Here is a 16312-nt window from a genome sequence, read left to right as displayed (position 1 = left end):
CGCGTGTCTGTCTATGGCAAGCTAGGGGGAGAGGGGGCAATCGCCATAGACGTAGACATACAGTGTAGTATAAGAACGATTCGAGTACTTTCTCGTTATGGACGACAGATACTTATACATAGGTCTACGTACCTACCTATATACCTGGTGAGATTGTGTAACAATTAAACGAAATCATGCAATTTGTGTTTTGAAATACGAGCCACATTATCTCGCTTGTATATCGTGATCACGTTTTGCTCTCTGCCTCCTGCTCTGCTCGATCACTGTGCGTATTTTTCGCGTGGTTGTAATGCTGGCTTTGGAGATGTGTGTGTGTATTTTAGGGTCATACTGTAGAGTGTGGTGGGTATGAAATGAAGGTGTAAAGCGTATCAAAACGTGATGACTCGGGCGTGATTTCAAAATTGGGAATGGGATTCGTGTAATGAGTGAAAATGGTATTAAAATTTTGGTTTGCGATACTGCTTATGCTCATTGCTTGCATATGAACATCGTACCAGTGTGATTAATTAGTAAATTATATAGAGGTATATTCTGCCGAGAGAGTTACAGTGCCCGAAATATTATACATTCGCGAGATGTTGATGATACGTCTCTATCTAGATCTCGCGACCGCAATCGGTCTAATTAATCTTTACACTCGATGTGAGTACACGTAACTGCGATTTACGGTGGATAGTCGTGTGTTACGAGTGTTACCATGTTACCTACATATCTACATTTTAGTGTACTATACGCTACATAGTTTAATGTAAATTGCATCGATGATGTAATACATATACGTATGTACTTCCATTAGAGTTACTTTACCTCTACCTGTAGGTACGTGTATATAATGAATCCGAATTGTGCCTAGAGTTATGTAAAAAATCATAAATGTATGTCTAACTGTGTCGCATATTAAATTGTGTTCGTTTTTTTTTCTGTTGCTTTTTCGCAGGTTATTATGGCCTCTGGTTTTGCTATATGTTGTGAATTGCGACGTTCCTGTCTTCAATTCGGATCCAGGAAGCGAATGCGCTTTGTTTCTGGAAGGACCTGGACGTACGAGCTCGTTTGATTTTAATACGAATACGATCAGAGGAGGACCTCAGTGAGTATTTTTGTATTTTACTTTTGCATATTAGATGAAGGATTGAAGAGTAACATGAAAGAAAGAAGTTGAGGTGCTAAAAAAGTTTTTGAGACGTGGAATGGGGAAGACTGCTTTCCTCAATTTCGTTAATTATTTTTCTAGTTTTGAGAGGTTACCCCGGGGGAGGGGGTAATTTTTTTCAGAAAAAAAGTAATAATGGAAGAATAAGATGGTGAAGAAACAAAATCTCATCGGTTTAGGTATTTGGGGATTCCATAATATTTTCTTTTCTCGTAAAGCGTCGAATAGTCTCTCTCTGTCAAGTTCACATTCCATTTAATGCAGCGATACAGCAATGTTGGGTGTGTTGATTTGTTTGACCTTTGTTGAAGACCCCTATTACATTTGCATGAGTTTTAAATTAGTTCTAAATTATTGGCTCGTGAATGATCGCGGTCAATTATGAGAGGAAATTGTTCCAATGGGTTAAATATATCGCAGAATCTGTGAACTATGTTGGAAGAAGTTTAGATGTGAGAAGAAGGACGTGTGATAGTTTTTTTTGTTGTACTTGGTATAGAATGATTATTGAGATGTAAAAGTAACTTTTTTTTGTGGTTCAAGTAAAAATGGATTTTTTTAAATTTTGAAGAATTTAATTTTTTTAAATCTTGGCACTACTCTGTGACTTTGTGAAGAAAAAATGCTAATAATGCCATCAACAAGTGAATAATTTACGAAAATATTCACTTTTTTATTTTTATCCAATAATTGGTTATATTTTCCTTTTCAGTTTCTGGCAAAATAAAACTTGATTTTTGCTTAAATTGTCAGTCTTGCTTTTTAATCAAAGTCCCCCCCCCCCCCAAAAAGCTGGATACGGTTTTACCAAAAAGTTGAAAACAAAGTATCACTTTGCCAGTAATTTCCGAAATAGGATTGCTTTTTGCCAAAAATTGCTAGAATATGATTGCTTTTTACCAAATTGTTATAAAAAATCTCACTTTTTTATCTAAAAATACCAAAAATTGTCAAAAAGTTTCATTTTCTTACCAAGAAGTTGCCAAAAAGTCACGCTTTTTGCCAAAAATTTACAAAAATTGTTGCTTTTTATCAAAAAAAAAAAAAAAAACAGAAATTTCCAAAAATTGTCCTAGAGGCTCTCTTTGTTCCCAAAATTTGGCAAAATTGGCAAAATTTGGCAACGTTTTCCTCTTTGTCTACATTATTTTAAAAAAGTCACTTTTTAGCTCAAGATTGGAAAAAAGTCTCCCTTTTTGTCAAAAATTAACAAACCAAATTTTCAAAAAATTTCGCTTTTTTATTTAAAAATGCCAAAAATAGCCAAAAAATTTTGCTTGCCCAAAATCATTGAAAATTGTCAAAAATTGAAAAAAATTATTGTTTTTTTTACCAAATTGCGAAAAAAATTCATTTCGTCAATCTGAAATTTCCAAAGAATGTCACTTCTTCGTCAAAAATTATTGCAAAAAATCCCAAAATAATCTCATTTTTTCCCCCAAAAATCTCGCTTTGTTCCCAAAAATTGGAAAAATTGTCGACGGCTCACTATTGCCTACATTATTCAAAAAACGTCACTTTTCTACCACAAGATTGCAAAAAAGTCTGCTTTTTTGCCAAAAATTGACAAAAATGATCGCTTTTTACCCCAAAAAATTTCGCTTTTTTATTTAAAAATGCCAAAAATTGCCAAAATTTTACTTTTTGCTCAAAGTTAATGAAAATTGTTAAAAATTGAAATAAATGATTACTTTTTACCAAATTGCGAAAAAAAATTGTTTCTTCGAGTAAAATTGCAAAAAATTTTACCTCTTCGCCAAAAATTATCAAAAATTGTCGTTATTTGCAAAAAATCTCAAAGTAATCTCAATTTTTTTGAAAAATTGTCCAAAATGCTCGCTTTGTTCCCAAAAATTAGCAAAATTGTCAACGGTTCATTTTTTCCTACTCCTACATTACTTCCCAAAAAAAGTTGCAAAAAAGTCTCGCTTTTTTTCCAAAATTGACAATAATTCTTCTTGCTTTTTATCGTTTTGCTAGATAGTTTTGCTTTTTTACGTAGAAATGTCATGAATTGCCTGCCAAAAAACCTCACCTTTTTGCTATAGATTGCTAAAAAGTTTCACTTCTTTGCCAAAAAATATTAAAAAATTGTCTTTTTTGCTTTAAAAAAAAAATTGTTTTCCCAGAAATTGCCCAAAAGTTTGAATTTTTGCTTTTACTAAAACTATCAAAATCTCGTTTTTTAATTCTCACTTTTATTTCAAAAATTGTGAAAAAGTCTTACTTGGAGTATCATGTTTTACCAGAGTTTCCAAAAAGTGTTTTTTTTTTTTTTACCTTTTTAATGAAATGTTACATATCTATTGCTTTTTTGTGTTTTTTTTTCTACATTGAAATGTTTTGCTCTCATCTTGTAACATTTTTTGGTTACTTTTTCCTTTCTAAACTTTTTTAGTCACTTTTTTTTTTGTTGAAAAATTGAGTATGAGCTCTGAGGGCAAGGCTAATACCATTTTGAAAATGAAATTAGAAAATCTTGAATTTATCAAGAGAAAATTGTCAATTTCTCGTTTCGTGAGCAGTTTTGTTTTGTTTCTTGAAAGTTACAGTCGAGAAACAGAAGAAGAGGTATCCATCAACCTCAAATTTCAAAATCATGCAATTGTTCAGTCACTCGAGTCTTTGTCTTGAAATCAGTTTTCAGAATTCCAAAATCCAATAAATTTTGGGCGTATTTGTCCCTCACCTCCTTCCATCCTACCATATTTCTGTGGAAAAGTTTATTAGCACGGTGATGATGATGAAAATAATGAGGGAGACATGATCATATGATCAATTCCCAGGAATACCCTTTTCTGTGCTTTTATTTTTGTATTCACCTTCTCAATCCCATCCCCTCTCCCCTTTCTGCTTCAATTTCGTTTGTAGCAGTCTTCGTAGTGTTTTATTTCAGTGGCCCTTGTTTAGATTATCTCAAATTTCAAACCGTCTCATTTCCTGTCTGCCTAAAAATCTCGCTTTGGCCACCCCTTGAAGAATTCTAGCCACGCTATTGGGAAATCCCTTCATGATTCTGCGCCAGGAGCCAGATTCCAACATCAAAATCACCGTCAGTTAGCCTCTTTTTATCAAAGGCTGCAACTCCCATGAAAAATTATATTCCTCGTGCCATATCAAGCTCATTTTCCTAAATCAGAATACCTGAAGACACAATTTTTTTGTCTCTATTGTCAATTCGCCTTTTAAAATGGCAAATGGTTTCTGCGCCAGGAGCCAGATCAAAATACGTAAATTTCACTCTTCAAATCTCTATTCCCCAAAGTTGTCAGGTCCCATGAAAAGTTCCATTCTTTATGCTCCCATTTCTCTGCAGAAATTGTAAAATCTCGTTTCCTCCTCCACCCCTTGAGCTATTCTCTTTATCCCGGAGCAGTATGGCACCTGAGAACTTTTCGCTCATTTTTTTGTGGAATGATCTAGTGCCGAGCTATCAAACTGGTCAACTTGTCTGCAAACATCAATGTTATAATACATTGGATACATTGCCAAGTAAGGTATACGAGATGTGTAACTATTGCATCGCATCGTGGCCATCGTAATTGGTGCGAATGCGAAATTTGTAGGTATGCCAGCTCCACATTGGCGCATGGCGCATTCCAGTTCCAGTTACGCGATACCTAATGCCTTCGGTAATGATCCAACATCAACAGCTGACCCTAATACCTGATTGTGTGAGAAGGTACGAGATACTTTTAATAAGTGTTGTTGGAAGTCTTCTTTGGCGCGAGAGAATATGAACGTAATAATTGGTAAATATTATGCCATCCGTACGCGAACGTGTGTAGAAAGCTGCGTGTCATTTTGTACGAGTAGTTTGCGGCATAGCAAGTCTTGAGAGGCGAAGGCGACCTTCTCTGTTTGATGTGGAATGCGCGATGATGGCGATGACGACGAAGACGACGATGTCATTATAAATTCGCGATGGAATATACGCGAGGAACGCGTTGCCTGGCTTCGATAAATAAATTCGAATCACTCAGCATAAATAATATAGGAAGAGAAGGGAAGTCGAAGTCGAAGTCGAGATTCTCAAGCATACTCTATGTAGCCTTATGCTTAGTTAGCATCAACGAACGACGACGGATGTCTTTTAGCCTACGTATGCGCCTTCGTACATAACAATAGACGAGAGAAGAGAACTTTCAAATTGACTCTTGCTATAGTGTAGTATGTACATGAGAAAGAAAAAAGAAAATTATAAAGGACGCGTAGCATCGTCGTCTAGAATATTATGCAAATTAAGGAGTCAATAGCGATTTGCGTACGCTGTGTTAATCGTAGCGCGAAAAAGAAATACGAGGTTTTTTTCGTCGTCGTCGTCGTCGTCGAATGATGCTCGCAGCCTCTTCGATAATATGACATTGTTGCGAGATGATTATAATGTGACCCTCAAAATCGAAGAAAAAAAAACCTGTATTAACCTATATTAAGATTAACGCAGATGGTTTCTCGTATACCTATGTATATCTTTGTTTGCGTCTTTTACTAATTTGAATTCGACATTCTTCGTTGTTAGTACGTGTCCTCGAAATGTGACCTTTACTTTGTAAACGTTCGAAAGAATCTCCGAAGGTGTGACTTTTTTCTCCCCCGATGCATATTTTGAGGAAAACTCATCGCCAGAAGATGAAAGTATTACAAATGGTTAATAAATTATATGTTTAGGTGTTCTCGCGATTTGTTATTCTCACGTGGTTTTTTCCCCCGGTGTTTAAATTTACGCGTGTATTTTGATCGAGGAGCTATGATCTCCTTGGCCTAGTAATGTGCGTGTGCTCGTGTGTCAGTATAATTTAAAACGTCGTCGTCGTAGCTGAAAGATGAGCGTCGTCGATGTCGTCATTTCGTTAATTGAACCCATCGAAATGGTGCTCGAGACGTTTAAACAATACACGATGAGAAAATTCGCTTGTGGGATCGATATATGCTAAAGGACGAGTGTTTGCTGAGTGATTGAGAAATTTGACTGGAATTTATGCATTCTCTGCTTCTTGCGGCGTCCTTATGTGCTGGAGATTATCAAGTTCGAGTGGCGTATAATTTGTACGTTGCGAATTCGTGCAATGTTCGATATGTTGTCGTTGATTGTGGAAGACGATGAAATGGTCGTTTTGGTACAGTTTTAGGGGATTTTTTAATCACCCTGTGCTGGTTTTAGTTTAGCTCAGTGAAATTTTTGAAAATTGTTGAGCTGAGAAGTGCCATTGAACTTCAGCTGAATGTGAAAGAATGAATTAATGTAGTCGTTGAATTGTATTTTTTCTCAAAGATATCAACTTGTGAAATTAAATTTCAACTGGAGTCTTCAAAAATTGTAACTCGAACTTCTTCTGGTGGATTTTCAAAATTTTTAAGTCATCTTTTTGATTTCCCAACATTTAGCATTTTTCGATTTTTGACGAATTTTTTGAAAATTCAAAATTGACTATTGATTTTTAACGATTCATCTTGTTAAAAAAATTCTTATTTGGTCAAAATGGTTGAAATTAGTCTTGGAACTAATATCAACTCTCCCGAACCCGGATTTCACTTATTTTAGTGATTCTGGAGCCTCCAGCGCGATGCTCGATTTCTCCAGAGGGCGTGAAAATCAATCTGGGCAGCTAAAAATCGATTTGAGGCTCATTCTCAACCTGTTGATCAGAATTTCACTATTTTGAGTCATTCTGGAGCTTCCAGCTTGATTTTCGATTTCTCCAGGGGACGTGAAAATTAATCATGACAGCTATAAATTGAGCTGTGGGTTATTCTAAAAGCTGTGTCTTTTGTCTAGAACCAACCCTCCTTCCCTCCCTCGACTCGCAATTTCACCATTTCGAGCCGTTCTGGAGCCTCCAGCTTGATTTTCGATTTCTCCAGAGGATGTAAAAATCAATTGGGGCAGCTAAAAATTGAGCTGTGTCTTTTGTCTAGAACCAACCCCCTCCCTCCTCCTCCTTGCCTTCCTCGAATCAGAATTTCACCATTTTGAACCATTCTGGAGCCTCCAGCTTGATTTTCGATTTCTACAGGAGACGTAAAAATCAATTAAGGCAGCTAAAAATTGAACTGTGGGTTATTCTAGAAGCTGTGTCTTTTGTCTAGAACCAACCTCCTCCCTCCTCCTCTTCCTTGCCTCCCTCGAATCAGAATTTCACCATTTCGAGCCATTCTGGAGCCTCCGGTTTGATTTTCGATTTCTCCAGAGGATGTAAAAAAATCAATTAGGGCAGCTAAAAATTGAGCAGTGTCTTTTGTCTAGAACCACCCCCCTCCCTCCTCCTCCTTGCCTCCCTCGAATCAGAATTTCACCATTTTGAACCATTCTGGAGCCTCCAGCTTGATTTTCGATTTCTCCAGCAGACGTAAAAATCAATCAGGGCAGCTGAAAATTGAGCTGTGAGTTATTCTAGAAGCTGTACATTTTATCTAGAACCAACCCCCCTCCCACCGTTGAATCAAAAATTTCACCATATCGAGCCACTTTGGAGCCTCCAGTTTGATTTTCGATTTCTCCAGAGGATGTAAAAATCAATTAGGGCAGCTAAAAATTGAGCTGTGTCTCTTGTTTAAAATCAACCCCCCCTCCCTCCTCCTCCTTGCCTCCCTCGAATCAGAATTTCACCATTTCCAGCCATTCTGGAGCTTCCAGCTTGATTTTCAATTTCTCCAGGAGACGTAAAAATCAATTAGGTCATCTAAAAATTGAGCTGTGGGTTATTCTAAAACCTTTATATTTTGTCTAGAACCAATCCCCTCCTCCTCCCGCCGTCGAATCAAAATTTCATCATATCGAGCCATTTTGGAGCCTCCAGCATGATTTTCAATTTCTCCAGGAGACGTACAAATCAATTAAGGCGGCTTTAAATTGATCTGTGGGTTATTTGAGATCTATTTAACGAGATTATCCACATTCAAGCAGGTTTCCAACTGAGCACCTTGAGTATTTATAATTAAGGGGAAAAAGTCAAAAAAACAAAAAAAATTTCAGGTGGGAATTTTTGGAAAATTTTTACGAAAGAACCTTATCTTGTCTGAAAGTAGTAACATCCCGAATCCAAATTTCACCATTTCGAGCGATTCTGGAGCCTCCAGCGTAATTTTCGATTTCTCCAGAATTTTAAAATTTCTCCAGGAGGGCGTGAAAATTGAGTGGGGCTTCTGAAAATCGAGTTGTGGTATATTTTCAACCTGCTTATAGGATTTATTGACATTTGAGCCGATTTCCAAGCTAACAATTCCGGTGAGTTTTTTTGACCAGCATGAGAAAAAAAATTCAAACAAGCAAAAATTTTATGTTCGTAGGGGAATTTTTGAAATTTGTACGAATAGGTGTATCGTGTTCGAAACTAGTTCCCCGAATCCGAATTTCATCAGTTCGAGCCATTCTGGAACCTCCAGCGAGATTTTCGATTTTTCCAGGATTTTAAAATTTCTCCAGAAGATGTGAAAATTGATTTAGGCAGTTGAAAATCGAGTTGTGACTTATTCTGGACCCATTCACAGTTGTATTTCGTTTTATTTTTCAAACTAGTGCATTTTCCAGCTATACAAGAGATTCCTGGAAATTTTTATTTTCTCTGGAGGTAGTAAAATTCACATCCAGATCTTGAAAATTTCCTCATTTGCGTTCTGTAAGTTTTCTGGATCGATTGAGTACAATATTTCAATTTGTTCCGGAGTTTCTAAACCTTCAGCCCGTGTGAGTTTCTTCCAAAATTTTTGATTCATTTTCAGTTGAGGAAAACAGAGCCAATTCTTAACATTTTGGACTCGAGATGAAACTGTATGATATGTATTAGATGTCGTGTTGATTGTTTGGGGAGGCGGTGAGGGGGAGGAATGTGGTAGTCTTTTATGGTTTCATTCTTGTGAATCAGTTCAGTACATTTTCCCATTTACCAGATCCAACGAGGCCCTCATTCGAGCCTATTTTTTTTTCTGGAGTTCTTTTAGATTTCTCCGAAACGCTCAAACATGTACTCGAGAGCCCAGAAATATTCAGCCATTCAGTAATTTCAAGTTTCTGGATTGATCAATGGTGTGTTTTAGCGACCTAACGAAGGTCAAATACTCCTATGTTCAATTTATATCGTCAGGGTATGAAATAACACGAGTTGCGAAAGAAATTTTTTTTATCAAAATGTAATCCACTTTTGATATTGATTTTTATACATTTTATGGAAATTTGAGTATGCTGTTAGTGACCAAAAGGTAGATTAGAGATTCCTGTGCGTTCATGTGTGAAACACTGGACAGCTGGACACCATGTATACGATTGAGGTCATTCGTATTTAGAAACCATATCCACCTGAATTATTATTTACCTGTAGGGTGACATTGAATAACTCTAAACGTTATGCAATTCACCGAACACGTTGCATATATGGAATAATTTAGCTTTACCTGTATTTAGATGTATACGTAGACGTAATAAGTACATAGGTACAGTCAGCATACCTTTCTTAGAACTTGAAAATATTCTAACGTATCGAATTTTGACGTGTGTTTCAGTGGATTGGGTAAAACGGGCCAATGCATCACGTACGATGCGATCAATCAAGCTTACATCGAAGCTAGAAAAAGAATACGTAAGTATACGAATACATATTATACCTTACCTTCTACCTATAGTACTACATACATCTATTTACCTATAGTACACGTGCTAATAATACGAATTGGAAGTCACCTTATCGTTGGGCGAAAATGTTGTCATAAATGGGTGAACCATAGAGGTACACTATACCCATAGCCCTCTATAGCCGCGTATCATCGGTTAGCTTTTTAAATTTGATTAATTGACCGACACGACAACTAACGACAAGCGTTTTCGTTCACGCGTCAATATCGTATTAATTACGTTATAAGTCGTCGGCTCGATATACCTATATAGAAACGTATCGAATTTCACGTACTCGTAAATTGTATATTTGTTATTGTTGTAGTTGTAATTTTGTTTTTTTTTCGGTTCTGTATTCGAGATTCTCCATACAGTCGAGGTGTCGTTTGTTTCAAAGTTTCGTTGGTCTGGCCCAGACTCAGCGCCGCGTCGCGATAACGAAGTGAAATTAAATTCATTCGGTGGAAAGTACCGTGCTACGAGTGTGGAACGCGATATGTGTATAGGTTTTAGCATTCGTTGATAACAAAATCGAAGGTTTAATTTCGCGTTTTACGTTCCAATAAAAGATGGCGATCGTAGATAGCATTTTAACGGCGCTTTTACAACGTTGTTCACCTAGTTTTTACTGCTCGAGATTGAAAGCGAGATGACGACGACGATGATGGGTTTCTGGTATCATGACGAGATTTTTAGTGTCTAGGGTGATAAAATGGCTCGTTTACATTGAATGCATCGTATCGTATATTGTAGTTGAGTAACGAAGGCGAATTGCGATATTAATCGCGACGATTAGAACGTTCGCAGGGCGTAGTTTGATGGAAATTTCGCGAAAGTGTCGCGAAAAGTGTCAGAGTCGACGGATACGTTTGAAATACCCCGATTACCGTTTTTACCGCGGTGATTACCGCGAATTACCGATTTTACGGGTGTAATTACCGGTGTCGTCTCGAGGTAAGATTATGTTCACTATTTGAAAAAAAAAATGTATTTTGTCTGCTTAATATTGCTGATTTGATAAAAATTACCGTAATTACCACGTATTTTTGGTAAATTACCGTATGTGTGGTAATTTATCTGTAATTACGGAAAAGTGTTTTTGGTAATTGATTTTATAAAAATGCAGGATGACAGGATGACCGTTTGGTAAATTTTTGAAATCTTATTCGAAATGACTAGTTGATGATTCATGAGAAATTACTGTAATTATGGTAAATTACCTAAGTTTTGTTGGTTTGTATGCATGATGATGTATTTGCTTCAACTGATTGCTTCAAATAATCACTTTACAATCACTGATAAGGCATTCTTTCCGTAATTGATTGGTCATTACGAGTGATTGTTTGTAATTTGGGGCATTTTTCTGTAATTATTGGTAATTACATTGTAATTTTGAGAATAGTAGAGACTAGGGACGATTAGAAGGTTCAGAGAGCATGTTTTGCTTGAAATTTTGCGAAAGAGTCGTCGTAAAAAGCGTTCAAATTTCACAAATACATTAAAAATACCGCAATTACCGCAAAAATACCGTATTTACGAAGGTAATTACCACGAATTACTGATTTTACAAAATATAATTTTTTGTAATCGGTATTTCAAGGTAATATTATGCGTATTATTCGATTTGAGGAAAAAAATCGTCTGCTGAATCAATTAAAATATTGACAATCTGATGGAAATTACCGTAATTACCATTCATTTTTGGTAAGTTACCAACTGTGTGGTAATTCTTCTGTGATTACCGATTCAAAAGTGAGTAATTTCATGAGCGACCCGTAGGAAAAAAAATTGGAATTTTACTGTCATAATGGTAATTGATAATTTGGTAGTAACTTATAAGAAATTACCGTAATTACGGTGAATTGTTGGTTATTTCAGATTATTTAAGGTAAATTTTGGTCAAGAAAAATAAAGATTTCGGTTTTGCGATGGGTTTTGGGATTGGATTTGAATTTGGATTTAATCGGTTCTAGTTTCAGGGTCATTTTGGAGCTACAGCTCTGGTTTTCAATCATTGCGGACAATTTTTGGTAATTACGGGTAATTGTTGTTGATATTTTTAGGCAATTTACAGTAATTTTAGGTAATTTTTAGTAATTGTTGGCAACTATGCGGTAATTTCAAGATTAGTAAAAACGATAAATTCTCAAGACTGTTTTTCAACATTTTATCACAATTTTTGATAATAATTTTTGATGTATCAATTTTTGGTAATTACGGGTAATTATTGGTAATTTACAGTAATTTCGGGTATTCTTTGGTCACTATGTGGTAATCATGGGCATTGTAAGAATCGTGATTCTTTGATAATTTTTCAAATTTTTGGCCATTTTAGTATTTATTTTTGAATTGTCTTTTTACCGGTAATTACAGGTCAATTACTGGTAATTTTCAGTAATTTTTGGTAATTTTGAGTAATTTCATGATATTTGAGTGGTAACTTTGGTAATGAAATTCTTTTACCTCAGTCAGCCCCAAGTCCAGTAATTTCGTGTAATTCTTTTGGTAATTCCTGTAATTACGATGTTCTGAGACTTTTTTTTTCAAACTTCAAAGTTGAAATTTTGTTTTTGTGTATGATAACTTAAAATATGCCTTTTCTGAGGTATTTGATATATTTTGGTAATTTACCAGTAATTACTGGTAATCATAGGTAATATCGGTAATTCTGAGTAATTTTGGGTAATTATTGTTAATTTTTGGTATTAATGGTCAATTTTGAGTTATTTTTGGGTAATTGGTAAAAATCAATGTAATTTTTCCTTCATTGTTGGAGGTAATTTCCTGAGGAATTTGAAATGTTTTGGTAATTTACCGGTAATTACGAGTCGTTTTCGGTAATTCTGGTAATTTTGGGTAATTATCGGTAATTTTGGGTAATTATCGGTAATTTTTGGTAATAGTGGTTGATTTTTGTAATTCTTGAGGTATCATTAGTAGTTTGGTAATTTTAGGAGTACCGTAGTCATTTTCAAGTAATCTACAATGGCTTTAGAATAATCTTGTTTTGATTAATTAATTGTGTTCGAGGTACTTAATTTCTAAGAAATTTGAAATTTTTGGTAATTTACCGGTAATTACGCGTAATTTAGGTAATTTTTTAGTAATTTTGGGTAATTGTCAGAAATAAGGCCATTTTTCACACTATTTGGTCATTTTCACTCAATTTACGATTGTCTAAATCTGATAAAATCCTCCAAAGGATAATCTTATCGTCATTTTTTAAACAAACGAGTCAAGGAAACGTTTTGATTATCGAATCCGCTCGTTTACAGCAATTTGCAATCGATAAATTCGCAACGCCGAGATATAATTTTTTTTCATCCCATTTTCAAGACGACGAGGCGAGGCGACGAGCAAATTCGCAAATCCGTTCACGATACTCGCGAGCAAGCGAGCTACCCCGAGTTTCCCGAGGGTTTCGCTTCAATTCCTTCGCTGCAAAAAGGGCTAAAAAAAACACTACCGCCTTCGTCAATACGTTACATTTCCTTTGATGTGTAATACCTTCAAACGTCGAAGAGAGATTTATTCGCATCTCTCAGAGCCGATGAGCGTAGGTATACATGATGGAAAAAAACACCATATGCTCGACGTGCAAAAGAAATCAATTAAGTATACCGTACCTTACCTTACCCTTGTATAGTATGCGACGACGACGTTGCTTATGATTTAGAAGAGTGCAAGATGAGGCGAAGTGGGGAATATAACGTAACAGTATTAACACTTTTATACCTTTCTTTCTTGTATTTACCTATGGTACTGTAAGAAAAGAAAGAGAAATTTCAGCGACGACGACGAAGACGACGACGTTTTGAATAGAGTATTGACAAAATCTAGACCCCTCGGGGAAGGGGCGACGAGGGGCAGTTACGCCCTCGGAGATTTCGAAAAAGAAAAAATTCTAGTTTTTATCGCGTGAGCTGTGTACTCGTGTACCTTATTGAACTGTGAACGTAGGTCGGCCATCCGCAGTGAAAGGTACCTTTTACCTTACGTTAGCTACAGACTACCTAGGTAATAATTGTATTTGTACGAATGCATATTCGGCGATGCGATTCCATTGTGATGAGAACGAGTGCGGGCTGCGAGACGACGGCCTGGCAGTGGCCAGAGAAAGAGAGAGTGAAATGGGTATGCAATATTTACAGTACACATGTAGAGTGAAACTGCAAGCTTCCTTTCTATTGTTTAACGTTGCGGCGATCTTCACGGTTTTAATATGTGTATTGCGCGTATGTGTACATAGTGTACTCGTATCTGGTTGAGTATGTGTAGAGCAGGATGTGCCGCGGTCGCATACACGAGTATATATCGCTATAAGTACGTACAATGTACATAAATGCGGTGTATGATTCGACGTCTAGGTATTTCCATCAACTAAGCATAAACGTCCGATGGCGGACGAATAGCACTGCAGAACGCACATACTCAACCGGTTCGTCGTATGGGTAGTTTCGCGTACTCGGATTAATAATTACGTAGTCACTTTTATGTGGCGAGCTTACTTACTCGTACGTGAATTTATACGCGGTTCGGGTTTTGAATTTCGCGCCAACGACTCTCTGACTCGTGTACTTGAATTTTGAGAAGGAAATGAAGAAAAATGCCATCGAAGTTACGTCGAATATCGAGCCACGAATACGATGAAAAATTTGTCTTCTTTTTCCTCTTCCTGGATCGCAGGGGGAGTGCGGGTCTCGCGGATGCTACGATGTATTAATATTCTGGTCCCTAGCGAGTCGAATATGTGCAAGGAGAACCAGTTTCCTGGTCGATTTTTTCATTTTTTTCGACGCTTTATTCGCTACGTTGTTGCTGTGTATTTTGCTGGTTTAACGTGTTCGTGTGGTTTTTATTTTCAATTTTCGTCGTGAGCTCGTGAGGCTAAATTTGAGGTGTAAAGTTTACCGAATTTTTGTTCGTCGACTGGAGTATGGAGTTACAGAGTCCAGCTGTTGTGGCGATAACTCGCGAATCAATCTGTTGTAATGCGAAAGAGAGAGGTGTATTTCACAAAGTACGTAATTGTATTTACTTATAGAGGTATCTAGAGATATTTTATTTACCTATGTACTACCTCTCTATACAATGTAGGTACTAGGAAAACCACTCGTGTACTTTTATCGACCTTCGATCGACGTGGGTCTGGGTACCTACGTTTAATTTAACTTCGCCGTACTCGTTTACTAGGTAATCGTCGTCGTACAGTCATTATTATTATTATCATCGTCGTATATGACTAGGTATGTGCGTTAACGTTGCATTAAGAACCACTTTCGAACCGGTGTACGGTACATCGTCGTCAAAGTCGATACAATAAGCCCATAAATCGCTGTAACGTCGTCGTCTTCGTCGTCATCTGTTGCTGTATTATTTTGTATTGACCTTTTTCTTTAAATATTTCGCGTACGATATTCATTGTGCGATACTATGATGCTAACTTGTTATTAAATTAAAATACGCGCCTCATCGTCGTTGTTAACATAAATTAGTATTCGCGTCCCCGATTCATTCCCCCCTCCCCCTCATCATCATCGCCGTGTGCGTTTACGTACCCTTGATTATTGTCGTATAGTGTTGTCGTTGGTCGTTGTGGTAGTCATTGAGAGAGAGAGCAAAAAATATCGTACAATGTATTATTATTAGTATTGTGATTATTTGTGATTGTGACGACGATGATGATAATGATGCTATTTACATATTGCAGATGTACCTCCTCCTCCGAAAAATGGCGAATGGGATGGAAAACAAATTGCACCGATCGGAGAGTTGTTATTGGATATATCGATTCAGTTGACCAAAAAGTAAGTAGTCAAGATTTAACTTTGGGCGAGCTTATTAGCGGTGTTTTGACTCTTATACTTTTACCTGTATAGTATTTATTTTATGTTTTTGTTGTTGTTTCCTCTTTTTTTTTTTTTTTGTCGAGTAATTGGCATTGGTGGTCTTGTTGTATAGTATGTTTTTGAAGCATGATGAATATTTATGAGATGTAGAGTACCTGTACCTATACTACTGTGTTACGTTTTATTAGATTTTTTTTCCTTTTCTAGTGCTTATAATCAATTAGGTACGAAATTCTTAGCGTATATTTTAAAGAAATTAGAACGTTTTGACGTTGTTTGGAAAAAGTGAAAGTTTTTTTTTTTTCGAATTTTGTACCTTGAATTTTGCTATTAGGTAAAACGTGTTGATTATGTAGTGTAAATTTTGCATGTACGTATGTATTTGATATTCAGAAAGTTGAGAGACTTTGAAGAAATTGCTCTTACTGGGTTGGTATCTATTCATTGGAAACCCTGGAAAACTAGAAAAAGTCTGGGTATTTCATTTTTCTGCAAAAGTCAAGAAAATGTCAGAAAAAAATTTGAAATTTTCGCACTTAAATCAATCAAATTCATTTGATCGGTAATTGTGTAAAAAAATCAAATTTTGCGCTTTTTTTGTGATAACAGAGGGTGTCTAAAAGTTCTGCTTATCCTATTTTCCTTTTTTTTGCTCTGCTTTCTGATCATTCTCTCCTGGTTTTTTTTTTCGTTATCCAA

General features: G+C 36.2%; 1 protein-coding gene across 1 annotated transcript in view; it reads left to right on the top strand.

The window, feature by feature from the left end:
- The window catches only part of cysu (Curly Su), a 44113-nt gene that overhangs the window by 11719 nt on the left and 16082 nt on the right, over positions 1-16312 (top strand). Inside the window, exons 2-4 of the mRNA XM_065368905.1 lie at positions 944-1096; positions 9656-9732; positions 15475-15571. Coding sequence (XP_065224977.1) covers positions 944-1096; positions 9656-9732; positions 15475-15571 — 327 coding nt within the window. The remainder of the gene's footprint in view (positions 1-943; positions 1097-9655; positions 9733-15474; positions 15572-16312) is intronic.

Source organism: Planococcus citri, chromosome 5, assembly GCF_950023065.1.
Source record: "Planococcus citri chromosome 5, ihPlaCitr1.1, whole genome shotgun sequence".
Lineage (NCBI taxonomy): Eukaryota > Metazoa > Arthropoda > Insecta > Hemiptera > Pseudococcidae > Planococcus > Planococcus citri.
The sequence above is the reverse complement of the archived record's forward strand: the minus strand, read 5'-3'. Positions and strand labels throughout refer to the sequence as shown.